The sequence below is a fragment of the Betta splendens genome, chromosome 11 (genome assembly GCF_900634795.4).
Source record: "Betta splendens chromosome 11, fBetSpl5.4, whole genome shotgun sequence".
NCBI lineage: Eukaryota > Metazoa > Chordata > Actinopteri > Anabantiformes > Osphronemidae > Betta > Betta splendens.
In genome coordinates, this window is record NC_040891.2 from 9778135 (window position 1) to 9793170 (window position 15036).

Sequence of the window (15036 nt, forward strand, 5' to 3'; positions counted from 1 at the left end):
CATACTGGGCAGATGCTCAATGTTCTCTAATTATTTAAAAGTAGGACTATCTATAAAAAATCTTTTTACTATATTCATTATTTTTAAGAAAATAATAGAAAACAAAACTGCATATAGACAAACTACATATAGTCAGTTAACACAGTAACTCAGATATTGATTTTCACATTTGAAGTTATGACTCGAGCTCTACCAGTGAAACAGCTGAGGCAGCCGTTACAATGCCTGTGAGAAAGTAAGATCAAATGTGAAACCTACTGTAAAAGTGGAACGATCCAATTATGTTCATGTGGTTTTACTAACTGTGAATCCTCAACTGTCTGCAGCAGACATAATCCTGTTTTCTAAAAGAAATCCCAACCATCTCAAGACTGGAGAGACTAAAGGTAAATAAAAAATCTGACTACCTACACAGGATTACTGTGTACACATGACTTCTTAAGGTATAGATATACAAGCAAAAGCAGTGGCTATGAAATTAATGTATAGGTCCTGCTTTATTATGCATTATTTATTGTGTAGCATCAGCATTCTAGCTGTGTGTACAGAGTAAGTTCATGATACAAAAGACATTTTGTATATTAATGTCCAATTAAAATGCTCAATAGAAGTGACAACCAATGTCTATAAAGTAAAACCTTTACGCCCTATAAATATGTCATGACTCCTAAGTTACACTCACACCACCTGTGCACGCATGTGTGTCTGTGTCAGTAAGCTGATCACGTCTTCAGCGCTAACGCACCACGCAGCCGTAGGCAAAGCAACAAATTGATGGATGGTTTCAGCCAGCTTAGCATTTAGGTCAGCGCGCTATGCTGTTGTGAGTGGACGGCATTCAAAAGGTAAACAAAAACAAAACAAACCTGGACGGTAAATCCCACCAGACAAAGCTGAGAGCGGTTTCAATGAATGATTTTGTGTCAAAATCTGACACATTTGCTCGCCAGGAAACGCTCAAACAAACAAGTTGTATTTGTCAATACTGATTTCATATTGTGTACATTGCCACAAAGCCAGGTCTACAGTGGGTTAACATGTCTCCATGTCAGTGGGAGCAAAAACACATTCTCGCACACACACACACACACACACACACACACACACACACACACACACACACACACACACACACACACACACACACACACACACACACACACACACACACACACACACACACACACACACACACACAAAGCAAAGGCAGTGTGGAAAGGAGACAAAGGAAGAGAGGGAGGGCTAGAGTGTGGAAGGGCGGGAGAGACAGATCATGGGGGGACCAAGAGGGAAATGAGCGGGAAAACAGAGACGGGAGAAAGGAAGATGGAATAGAGAGTCAGGGGAGGTGAAAGCAACACTGGAAAGATCATGCAGCCATCTGGGTAAAGAGAAATGATGAAAGAGATGGAGAGAACAAAAAAAGAAAGGGAGGGACGCAGGAAAACAGACAAAAGGTGTGAATGTAAAAAGAGAGTTGAAGGGAAACGTGTAATGAAGATGAATGAAGATGAGACGACAATAAGAGGGAAAAAGTAACAACACATTGGATGTTTATTCATTTGCTCTGTGATTATCATTAAGGCGTAATCTCCTATGACAGACTCAACCCAGAAAAACATTTAACTCTTCAAATCAAAGATAATACAGACTCAGATCTCACTTTCTTCCAGTAGCGGAGCACTGATTATGTACAAAGAGTTCTGCATCTTTCCAAATGAAAAATTTATTTAGTCAGAGGAAAAACTGTAGGTTTAACAAGAAACACTTTCACAGTGTATCCATATAAGAAGCAGCACAATTTAGCAAATTATGTAAAGACCTTACTCTCTGTTACTGGATGAAAGTGGGTGCAGATTAAAATATATTTCACTAAATGCATCAACCCTGTTGCAAAGACCTGCTATAGACCAGCTGACAGAAGCACTCATGTTTACATAGATGTCAATGGGAATCCATGAATTATGCATGACATATGGAGGAATAAGGCTCTGTAACATGGCTTGTGTGTGTGTGTGTGTGTGTGTGTGTGTGTGTGTGTGTGTGTGTGTCTGTGTGTGTCTGTGTGTGTGTGTGTGTGTGTGTGTGTGCGCATTTAATGTTTGCAGACCAAAAGGACCTCAACTGCAGAAATGCCTGTGTGTGTGTAAGGGGGAGTTATGTTTCACCCTGTTAATGCTGTTAGCCTCAGTAGCCTGCTAGAGAAAATAGGAGGGGGATCTTTAAGAGTGAGAGCGACACAGAGTCTCTGGTAAACACATCAATTTTCAGCTCATAGTGAGGTAAGGCTGCCAAAAGCACCATGATCCACACACAAACTTCCAGGCACACGTGAATAAAAAAACACAACCAAGTTCTGCAGGCTGCCCTCTGGTTTGGCACAGCATCAGAGTTCCACCCCTCAAATGCTGCACACACACACACATTGCCGTTTACATGGAAGTCAAGTTCAGCATGTGGAATCCGAATCAAAACAATAACAACCTCGCCCGCAGATGCTGGTGGCTCACTGGTTCCCATTGTTTACGAGGAGGGACGGGACAAAAGGAGAGAGAAAGGGAGGGGTGACTAATGTGCAGCTGAAGGAAACTGCTGCCTTGTCAATATGACGTGCTCTCCGATGGTGGGGACGGTTTTTGTTGAGAAAAAGACAAGTGGTCTAAACAACCTGTCCAAATGAGGTTTTGGGGTCAACTGTGCCATATACATACCAATGTCCATGTGCACATCCATCCAGCCACACTATATCAAAGCCAAGCCAAAGCTGAGTGTTTACCCCCAAACAGAGACATGGGACAACCTGAAGAAAAGCAGTGAGGAGCTAACCTTGACCTTCACAGGATGTGTGTATGTGTGCGCACCAAGCAGCTTGCAGGTGAAGCTAATGACAAATGTCTTTGAAGAACAAAGGAAGCCAGAGAGAGGGAGGCAGAGAGAAAGTAAGTTTGTCAAGCTAGAGAAAGAGAGAGGAATACACAGAACCCCAACTGAGAAAAGACATGAGGATCAAAGCTTTATCTTGTTTGAAAGGTTGGGTGGTTTTGTTGCAAGGGCCAATTATGACTGTGTGCACCTGGGGTCCACCATTTAAAGGTTTTACAGTTTCACCACCACAAAAGGTAGGCTATGCATTTGAAAGACTCTCTGTAAAAATGTCAACAGGGTCTCGTCAACAATAATCAACAACTGAAATAAAGCTAAAAGCTTTCCAGTTTCAAGTCAACGAGAAACACAACTGATGTTGTGCTGTTACTGTTACTCTTTCTAGTTTTAAAGGTCCTATTATACATGTAAATGAGGCCAACTGCATACGACAGATGGTGGATTACATTTTAGATTTTCCTGTGGAAGTGCCTAGTGTCTTATTTACAGTTCTGGTCTGTTGCCTACATGCAATTTTAGATCTTACTGGAGACACCAACGATCATGGAACCCACTTATTGGATTAAAGAGTAAAAGAATCTTCTACCATCCTATTTAGGAACAATTATGCAGATCGGCCCGAGCAGATGGCTGTTTGACGTCAGACTAACAAATGGCTAACTTTCAATTAACTTTATGACTCCCTCCTTGCAACATAATGTCTTTTGGTTGAGGATGACATCTGTAGGATAGTTCTTGCTAAATGTCTGGCTTATTAAACTGTGCACTGGAATCCACAAGTGTAGAATTTGGAGAATGCCAACTGTTGTGATGCTGTGTGTCAAAAAGGTTCATTGCCATGTTTGATACGCAAATAAATCAATAACAAACAGAATCCTAATCTTACAGTGTACATGCATTGGCACAATCGCCATTTTACTGAGTGCAGCCTGTGTGAAAAATTATCTTTTACTTTCTTTGAGGTGAAATTACATGCCCCTGAACTAAACACATTACAGTGCCCCCTGTGGTGTAAATATCTTTAATACATCTGTTAGTCCAGAAGGTGCATACATATTACATCTGGGAAGCAGGACTTGTGTAGGAGTCATGGTTTTGATTCATTATGAGTTGAAGGCACAGCTTAAGACTAAAAATTTTCCTACAGCCCTTATTTAAATAAAAAAAAACAAAAAAACAAGTGTGACTGTATGCTTTGAAAGATGCTCATTAGGATCTTCTGGGCCTGACACTGACAACAACTGATATTTAGCTACGAAAAACACATATGGCACTTGTGTAATTCAGGGTTTTTGGGATGTGTCTCTTTACTGTCCTTCCTAACTGCCAACAGTGGCTGCACTGCCCAAGAAAAGGACAGAGACCTGTGTTCTGACCTGATAGGACTCTGTAGGGGGGTAATATCTCAGCATGTGAGACAGAGATAAACTCCAGCAGGGAGTAATATGCCAGGACACATACTGTATATAAGTCACATGAAATCCCTGCTTCCATTACGCATGTGCACGTAGACATCACCGCAAATGCATGTTACAATAAATGAAGACTCACTCACATGTATTCCAACAAAGAGAGGTAATGAACTGCAATAAATTAGCCATGTTAAACTGTGTGTCTTCACAGCAACTCTCTATATTTCAGACAGACTCACATCTGTTCCCTTTTCAATTGTAGGACAACATGAAACTGGGTTACGTTAAGGCTGACATACAAAAAAACACCACACTTTAATCGAAAGAGTAATAAGTAAATGAAAGGGAGGCCTTTCAATAGCAGCAGCTGATGTGTTTTCTTGTTGAATGGATCTTTCTTTTTGAATTGTATTTGCATTGATTTCCTTGGATTATAAAAACACAACAAATGTTCCCCTGTAACTCGTGAACAAGCGAGGAAGTCATTGGTCTTTAAAGCCTGCGGTGCTGACAAACTGAAACGTTAGAGGAATATTAAATGATTGCTCTTTCATGTATATTACGACACAAACGAAGGCACCTCCACCCTATCTGTTTCCACTCCTCTGCTAAACTGCGATAAAATTGATGAGCGACACTCAAATTAAAACAGGGCTACAATTATGACACTCTCATGCCGTGCTCTTAATTAGTACATCTCCATTTTAATTAATAAAGCCTGTCAGCCTGACAGATATCAATAATTCACACAGACAGGTCAATACAGTCTCTTAATTGATGGTCATAATTAGAAATTATGTGGCAAACTGATACAGTCCTTCTGCAGAGGTGAATTTGTTTTTTATATTTTTAAAAGATGCTGCCTTTGAGTAAGTTATGTTTGCTCCCAAAATCAAGTCCCTGCTTTGGTTAGCACAGTAATTTAATAGTAAATTATAAGATCAAATACAAATGGATCACACCCCCTTTATATTTAATAAAGGGGGTGTGATCCATTTGTATTTGCATTACTTTGTTTGTTTCTCTCGCTAATTTAATTTTATTTCTTTGATGATACACTAACTTTTCCTCATTAGAGCTTCTGTTTGCACACAATGTGCGACAACTGCCATCAATTAGTGCCCCCTCTTATATACTGCAGATGCCTGTAATGTACATCTGTCAATAGAATCAATTGGAGCTTTTTTTCCCTTCTGCAGCACTAAGTGCCATTACTCCATTAAAGCTGTGGAATATGGATTAGTGTGAAGTAGCAGAGGGCTCCACAGCGCCTACCGGCACATAAACATTGGCTGTTAAGCACTACCCTATGCATTTTAGATAATAGGCAGAATGACTGAACACTTCCACCTCAAGATACAAGTTTGATAATAGCAATGTTTTATGTGATGCTTTAGATTGATTAATTTGTTATTTCATGACATTGGTACTGACAGGCCAGCACATTTAGCTGCAATCCCCTGACAGCTATGAAGAATGTTCAAACTCCTAAGAAGCAGCCTTATGATTATTTACAGCATCAATAACTGCAAATAGATTTTTGCTGATGGCTTCAAAATGAATTTTACACATAAGTCTATTCTACAACTAGTGTCAATGTAATTAGCAGAGGGTTTTATAGCGTTCAATACGTTATCTAGATAAACCGAAGACATAAGATTTCATTTAAACTGTGAGCAATTAACTTTCAGAATGGCAAAGATAAATCCTTTATTCTCAATAACCGATGCTGTAATTAATGTGCCAGTTGATCTGCAGAAGAAGTCTTCTGTGGTTAGACCAATTGTAAATCCTAGATTGAGATCGCAACAACTCAACTGTACCGCCACGGTCCAGTGCTTTGGCAAAAGATCATTTGGACCAGCCTTCAACTAATCCATCGTTAACCGTTCCCCCGCTCACACCCTCTGATATTCAGCATGCTTAATTAAATAGACAATTTGCATATAAATTTAAACTCACAATTGCATTGTTGTTGCATCAGAGGTGGTCATTTTCTCAAGAGTCTGAACCTGCCAGTCGAGCCAGCGAGGACTCAATACTGTTCTCACTACTGAGCTACAGATATTGACAAAGTGTGAGGGCATTGCCGCGGATTTGTCTATGTGCAATAAATCTTAATCAGCGTTAATGGCAGGGTTGGTGGATGCCCATGAACTGCATCTTAGTTTAGAGATTGGGTACATTCGACTGATATGGCTCTCAACCCTTAAATAAAGCAAATTACCGGTAAAGTGAATTATATTGAATAGAGCAAACAGAAACAGAGCGAAATTTACATATATCTATATAGAAAACATGTGTGAAATTGTTTTTCCAGTTATATCAGAGTGAGAATCTAAAGTTGTAAAGTGGAAGGTCAGAGAATGATAATATCATAAGTGTGACAATAAACCTAACTCTTCTGATATCCCATATCCCATAATCTGAGCATTTTTTGCATTTGTTAGTGGATACTCTCAGCGTTGATTTCAAGATTCCGTTGATGTAGTTTACAACATAAAGACACCTGGTACAAAATATGATTACAGATCATTTAGCCCTGTGTAATGAGGCCAAGGACCTGGATTGACTTCTATAATGCCATGATTACCCAAGATTAGAAACATCAAGCCGTTCCCACAAGATTTCCTGAACAATGTTCTGAAATGATTCAGGCATGCTATATGAAAATTAAAAAACAGACATACACACCCACACACGCAGCTTCAGGTTTATGTAAGAATGTAGCGAAACACTGCCAGGTAAGGTTGTCATCCTACCGCCCCACAATAATCCCATCATTTTCAGAATCAAAAAGCTTTTATTATATGTACTGGACAAAATTATTCTTAAATTAAAACAAGCATACTGTTACTGAAAGAGCATAACTATTTTTAGTTGTGTCGTTAGGGAAACCTGATGCATTTTACCAGAGCACTTACAGTAACACACTTGTTTGGTCAAGTAAACGATTGCAGGAAAAAATCTCAATCAGATAAAAGTAAATTGAGATTGGGAGAGAGTAAGACAGTGAATGAGAAAGAGCAAGACAGGAAGAGAGTGAAAACATGAGAGCTGTCTTTTCAGATGGTAATCACATAGTTTCTGAACTCCACTGGTATCCAAACTAGAAAAACTGTTTTCTTTGGCAAATCTCTCTCTCTGGCTCACTCTCTCTCTCTCTCTTTCTGCCATTCATGCTATAGAGAACCCACACTGCTCTCATCCACACACCCTGTCCCTCGTTCCTTTCCTCCATTTCAAAACCGGCCTTGCTTCCCTACAGACAAAAACACATTATACAAAAAAATCACAGCTGTAACAATGTTCCAAAAAGGCAATGATTGGATAAATAAAACTGCATGTGTAAAGAAACAGGCAGATTAAACTGTCTGGTCACTTTCTCAAAAACAAAACTTATAATATGACAGTCCCCCTGGGCCTGGGTCTCTTGCACAGGATGGAGAGTCTTTGGACTTGCTCCATGTCTGACTTGGCTGATGCACTAGGCTCCGAGTTTCAGGCACATGCTTGGCTCACCACATTGAACTAGGTGACCTGCAAACACACCCGTCAACAATATATAGAGAAACAACATCATAAGCGCCAGAAAAGGGTCTCAGTATTTTTAGAAAGCAGGGTAAATTTGCTTAATGGTGGAGGGAAAAAAAGGGTTGACTGTTGGCCATCCAGTGACGCAGGGACTTTAACCCTCAGATCTGGTATTTTGTGGCTTTGCAATAATAAGCAGAACACTCTCTTGATTTCCCCTTCAAATAAGGTTATACTTCACTTCCCCTGCTAGCGATTAGTCCCCAGAATGCTATTTGTCAAAAGCTAAGCCATTCGTTTCCACTGGTCTGCCCCCGCTAGCTCTTGTTACAATTAACTGTTTCCTGCATAGAGAAAACATAAGCTCTTGGACGAACAGGAAAGGCCAGCAGTGAGAGAAGATCTTAGTGTGATGAATATTAGTGATGCAGTAACACCCATATCAGACAATAAATATGATTTAAACAGATGTTTATAAAGGAAACCATTTCTTTTTGCATTTAGGAGTCAGTGAAATGCAAAAAGGTCAATCACAGACATGTTGCTGGTGCACCACCAGAAAAAATGCATGTGAAATAAAGAAGTAGAAAGAAGGAAACTACTTATAAAATAAAAGTTGGAGTGGTTGACAAAATTGAAATGTCGCTACATAAAAACCACAAGCCCTGAGGCCTCACATCGATATGGCATGCTGTCATTTTCCTCTATTTTCCCAATGGCTGTAGATGAGGCATAGGCATACTTCACTGCTTCCCAGTCAGGTAGAAAACCTATTGTATATGGGTTACAAGGGACCTGGAGAGCCATCAAACAGCCAGACATTTTCTTGGTAAATCACTAGCAGAGAGGGAACTTTGGAGAGTGCAATTAACAACCTCAAGGTCAGACTTTGCTGGAGAGCTGTGAAAAAAGAACCTCAGGCACTTTGTTTCTCCTCTCCCTTTTGCTGCTATCTTCCCAGATACACACTTTTACTCACAGGCTCTCTTTGGTTGTCTACCCTCTTCTACCTCTTATATATATACACATTTACTTTTCGTTACTTCTTTGTCCCATTTCCACCATCCCTATAAGCCTGTCTCCATTCTTTTGCCCGTTTGTCTCCATTACAGATAAATGTTACTTGGCGGTCAGTGGCAACACCATTTCTTCTTCACTGGCGGACTAGGACCCAAAATCGGTTGCAGGTGTGCACATGATGTGAACCATGGATCTTAATCTCAAGGCAATAATGGTGCTGCACACTGAAGAGTTCACTATAAGGACATCTGAAAAAAAAGGGGCCTGGGCCTCTACCTGCTCCTAAGATGTGGCAAGAATGAACTTTTCATGTTCTTGATTGTCCAAGTCCACTTAATAAATTGAACTGAAATGGATTTTCTTTTAGGACTACGGGAGTGATTTGACAAGCACAATAGATCTTTTGATTCTGAGTACCAGACTTTGAAGTGTTATACAAAAATAATTAGATGTCAAGCCTATGCTCTTGGCTACAAATCAGACTTTTCATTAACATACAAAAAAGCCGGTGGCAATAAGAAGGGATGAATTTCATGAGGGAAAGAAACAAGTAAAAAGGGAGGTTGATCTTGGAGTGTGTGCATGTAGTAATACCAAAAACTATGAACAGACGTCCAATGGCAATGGTTTCCTTTAACCATTATGTCAGGGATTATTGGATGTTGTGGGTAGTTCAGCTTTATAAAACCTTCCTCTAGGTTCCCCTGCTGTCATGGTCTGAGTGGGAGGATAAACTAGCACTTTTCTTTGTAAGAGAACTTAACTTGTGCAAAACAAAACGTGTGAGATAATCAATAACCCATTCCATGAACTATATAAATATCAATGAGTTTAATCCCTATGCAAGGAAGTGATTATAGCAGCATAGGTGTAAAACATCTGTCACCCCATGTGCTGGACTGAATTTAAAAACAGATTTTTCCTCTTAATGACCAACAGGAGAGAAGCAAATTAATGATTCATCAGCAGATATCTATTCGATTTAAAGCCTGGCTTGAGATGCAGGGTGACTTTCACTGTAGTTTTCAGCAAGCTGGCATCGATTGAGAGAGAGACATGTAATGGGGAGTCATGTTCAATAGCAAGGTATTAGTGTTTCACATTTAACAGTGAACGAGTGTTGTTTCCTTATTAGATGGCACTTTATTGCTGTGAACTGTTGCCTATGGATGTTTAATGGTCCCATTGTGGACCAGCTTCCCTGGTGGATTATGCTGACCATCTTATTATAACACAATGTGTTTGTGTGTGTGTGTGTGGTGTAAGCAGAATCACTGAACATGTGAGGGAACATAGTCATGAATCATAATAGAAGACATAGTGTGTTTGCTATGGAGAAGACAAAACAACTTAATTTACTATGTCAGCTTACTCTCGCGGCCTTGAGCCTGTGTAATACTAATGTAAGTAATGTAATGAAACCAGTCGATGAATGCCTCAACTTCAACTACATTTACTTCAGAATGTAAAGCCTAGACCGTGGGGTTTCTCCAAAATGCCACCTAGCACACATTATATTCTAAATCTAAATTCTAAACTCAAATTTCACCAGGAATATATAAATTAATATATGAATCCGTACAGTCCCAAACCACTTATACCATTGATGTGGAATCTAAGCAGCACTTTGGCATATGATAAATGTGAACTCAAAAGCTGCCAAATGGCTTGAGCTTGAGTAAACTCTGTCCTATTTATAAGTTGACATACATATATATATATATATGGCATAAAGACTCCCTCTCGGCTGGGTCATGATGTTTGTATCTACACACAGTCCTACCTGGCGTGAGGGACGTCAATGCTGGACGAGACCACTTTGCGTTTCTGCTCTAGGAGGGACACTGATCGGGCGTCAGGGTCACGGCCAACACGTTTGCCATCCACTCCACGCTGCTCCTCCACTGTTTCTGGGCTCAGGGAGACGCCTTCCACTTTCTGACTCTCTGGAGCTCCATTACTGGAGTTCTGCTGGTGAGGGATGAACAGAGAAATTAGTTAGAGCATAAGCAGAAACCAAACATGCACTAAACTAATACATGTAGCTCTCAGAGAAGCCCTGCAAGTGAGGTGTGTGTAGCATACTGTATCGTATTCCATTAGTAAATACACTTTTGTTGCACATTTAAACAACACATGCATTGACAGCTCTGAAATCACCTAACTATAGCAGTGTTTAAAAAAGGCCTGTCTCTTATAAAACAGCAACATGGTTCTGCATATGAAAACCTACATGCACCTACGCACACACCAACACACACTCAGTCATCAGGTTCTAGAAACACAGTGAACCAAAGTAACACATACAGTACAGTGGCCATCACCAAAAACTTCCCAGTCATCCAGGTCAGGTATGACAACATTGTATATTATATATGTTTGATTATACAGCAGAAATTCAACAAATACGGTGAGACAACACATACATTTAAAACAATAGGATGGATTAGACCAACTCAGCAAAGATTAGATGTTGGTGTATGACGTATGCTTTGAATAAGACTAATGGTAGTTCCTTCCTTATACAAGACACATGGCTGATGGCATTTTACATAGCCAGTAAATTATGAAGCATGCCAAATCAGTTGTGAAATGTGAGCTGCATGTGTCAAAGATGGTGTATGTGACTGTATGAGAATGTGTCTGCACGGACAGAACAAATACACCAACATCCCTCATGCCAGGAGGAATGAGAGATTAAGTCAAAACTCTCATTTCTCTTCTACACATAAACAGAAAAAACTGCTGCCAACTTACTTGGACTAAGAGTGTGAAGTGTAATGATTTTTCACCTTTATAGGTCAAAGGTCATAAATAGAGCAGTTTGATAAGGATTTAATTTCATGGACCAAATTCCACAAATCCCAACATTCTTTCTCAGGCGGTTCTTTGTTGCTAGGAAGTATTCATATAAAGGCATTTGGTGCATATAATAAGGATTAGGTTTTTGATTATTAACATAACAATAACACAACATGACGTAAGGGTTTCCATTGATCACATGACTTAGATTGAGCTACTGTAAGAATTCACAAGGTAAGAACTGTCAAAGTATTGATGCAATAAATAATAAAGTTTAAGTTAACAAATTAGTAATGAAGTATACAGTAACATTTCTTATGTCACAACTGTACTTTTTTTATGATACAACAAAAGTGTGCAGCCCGTCGATATGCAAGACGCATGAACTGGGAACTTGTTTGGTTTGTTTTAGCATTACATACATCATCTCAGGCGCAGCAGCATTCAGACTTGACCCAGTGGTCACTGTGTGTTTCACGCAGATGCTACTCAGTCAACCAATAAGGACAAGCACCTCAGAACAAAGAGTCATTCAGCTCCTGTCAACACGATTGCTTCCCCATGTTTTACACGGAACAATCACCATAAACGACAACAGCGGAGATATTAACAGAGTCAGCAAAATGAAAACAAGTAGCACCTATATGTAGCTGCAAGAAATACACTCTCACACACCAAGAAGTCAACAAGTGGGATCCCTCACCCCGCCCCACCCCACCCAAGAACCGGGAGCATTCATTTGTTGTGCCGGGCAATGAGCCAAGCGTCCAGATTCCTTGGAACATGCCACCCGTTGCCAACCTGGGGGTTCCCACTTCGGCTGTACAGATGCTACTTAAATGAGACGGCGGGCCCCCCTCAACAGCCAACAACTCCCGTAATAAAGCAGAAATAAGAATGTTGGCGAAAGCACATGCATGTTATTGAATATTCAAGCACACAAAGAGCTACACAGGCTACACATGTGGACCCACACACACACACACCGCAGACCCCTCCTCCTCATTTTATGACTTGTTTTCGACCTCAGAGGGAATTGAGTCGTGCTGAAAGAGATTTGACCATTGTGTTGAAGAGACTGTGCTTCCAGCCTCAGCTGCACTGCTCCAGCTCGCGCCAATGACTGAATTGGTCTTGTGCAACAACTTTTCTGAGAGCAGTACATAAAACAAGACAATCTCAGTTTATATCCCATAGTTTAAGACTATATACACAGAGCACTTTATCCCTCTGCATGCACTTTAGACCGCAGAATACAACTTGAGTTTTGCTTATGTCTGTGTGCATTTGAGCCTGATACACATTTGCATAAAGGAAATGCATGCAGTCCAGCATGCATAGTCATAAACAGCGGCCGAGCGTTCCTGTTTTGGTTACAGAATTGAGACTGTGGGATTGCAGACTCTAAATTCATCAATTAAATATCAAGACAAAACACACACCAAATTAGGAAGGCACAAAACCATACCAATCAAAATCCAACCGTAAACAAGTCGTTATTCAGTCACATGCATTCCTCGGTCTCTCCCTCACTATAAAAAGAACACAACAACACACGCACACACTTACACTTCCCCCCTGTTAGAAACTGAGTTTTGACTCAATCACTGGATTAGCTCGTCTTTCTCATGAAGCCACGTGACACCAAATCATACAAGTTGAATAGCAAGACAATTAGGTCATTGCTAATTAGGCCAATATCATGACTGGAAATGTAGACATCACTGAAAGTTTATAGTCTGCAAAGACGAAGCCCAACTGCGCTCGCTGTTATTAACCAATAACGGTCTTGTTGTGCAAGATGAGTTCGCATAAAGGCATTTAATATTCATCTGGATGACAGGCTGCAGATACTAAATTGATTGGATATAACATATTGCTTAAGTGAAAATGTGCAAAATAAAAATGCAGATGCAATTCACGGTCTGCAATGAATCACCAAGATTAATCAAAAGCCTACGTGCAAAATCCTCGGACCAGCTCATGTCACTGACGTTGGTCCAAAACGCTGCAGTCGGAGCGTGTTTGTTTTTCTCAGCTTATCCACCCACTAGTCCACATAAACACTGCGCAGGCCCTATCAAGCCCTTTGTCCCACATAGCTGGTGTCGCCAAATGTCATGACAGCCGCTTATTTCATGCTATATGCACCTAAACCTGCGCCGTGCGCGCGGCGGGCGCTGCTGGTGCCGCCGCGGCCGATTAAATCTGCCGTCAGCGTCGGCGACGGCGGAGCGACCGTTAAATCCGCCCCGCGCAGGAAGCGGTTCACAACGCTGCAAAACAGCGCACAACAACAACAGGGGAGCGCAGCTGCCGGCCGGGGCGCTCTGCGCGCGCGCGCGCGCACGCACGCACGTACACACCTTCAGGCTCGACTTGAGCGGCACTTTGGCTGCGGTGTGGTTGAAGCCCGCCGCTATCTCCTCCTCGGAGAACTCCTTCAGGCTGCCGTCTTGCATGAGCACGGTGTAGACGCTGCGCCGGGCTCCCGCGGCCGACGCGTCCCGGTTTTCCTGCTTGACAGCCTGGACCACTCCTGTCACCGGGGCTCCGTCCCCCGTCGGACTCGGCGCGTAAACGCGGCTGCCGAGGATCGAGCGCTTCACCAAACGCCGCGTATGCATGTCCAAAAGTGGCTCGCCGAATTCAGAGCGGACGAAGCGGCGGGTTTAAACCATTAAACGTCGAAGTAGAGCCGGTAAACAACGTCGAAAAAAGCACAGAACCGCAGCGGGTAGACTACGCGCTCCAACAGGCCTGACAAAATGTTAGAAAGCGGCAACATACTCGGAGGGCGAAAACTCCCGACGGCGTCCTGAACGCACCGCACGGAGGAGCACCGAAGGCGGATGGAGGACTTGGACCCGGCACCCGACAAAAGCGAAGAGCGCAAACGCGATTCATTCACCGCTCAACAACCTCCACGTCCAACCGGCGACCGATCTTCCTGCGTTCGACCTGTTTGTTTTCCCCACTGCTCCCTGCGAGCTCACGCGGGCGGCGGGAAAACACGGACCCGGCGCCGCGCTCCGGAGCCGCAGTGGCATTTGTACACGATTAAACAAAATGGCGGCTTGTCGCGCCGAAAACGTCCCGGACGTTTGAAAAACGGAGCAAACCCGTCGAATTATTTCACCTCGCTCGGTGCGGTGCGTCGCGATGCTATGGTGGGCGCGGGAGACGGTCGAAAACACGACCGTTAGCTGACTCCAGCTCCGGTTACCTTGGTGTCCAGTCCGCGCGCGGCGCCCGCCCAGCTCAGCCTCTACCGGCGGAATGCTGCCTGTAAACATGTGCGGTCCGGCGGCCTCGACGGGCTTCAATTGGTCCGTGCAGCACACGCCTCCACAAGCCCCCACCGCCCCCCTTCTCTCGACAGAAG

At 42.2% G+C, this 15036-nt stretch overlaps 1 protein-coding gene across 4 annotated transcripts in view; it reads right to left on the bottom strand.

Moving 5' to 3' along the window:
* znf704 (zinc finger protein 704) overlaps positions 1–14769 on the bottom strand; it is a 29398-nt gene extending 14629 nt beyond the window's left edge. The window contains exons 1-2 of one of the 4 annotated variants that reach the window (XM_029166159.3): positions 14442–14769; positions 10633–10817 (exon numbers count right to left, since the gene is read on the bottom strand). In XM_029166159.3, coding sequence (XP_029021992.1) covers positions 10633–10817; positions 14442–14558 — 302 coding nt within the window. In that variant the 5' untranslated portion in view covers positions 14559–14769. Of the gene's footprint in view, positions 1–10632; positions 10821–14017 lie in introns of all 4 variants that reach the window. The other 3 variants (XM_029166158.2, XM_029166157.2, XM_029166156.2) reach the window with 3 other exon arrangements.
* Between the last annotated feature and the right edge of the window lie 267 nt (positions 14770–15036).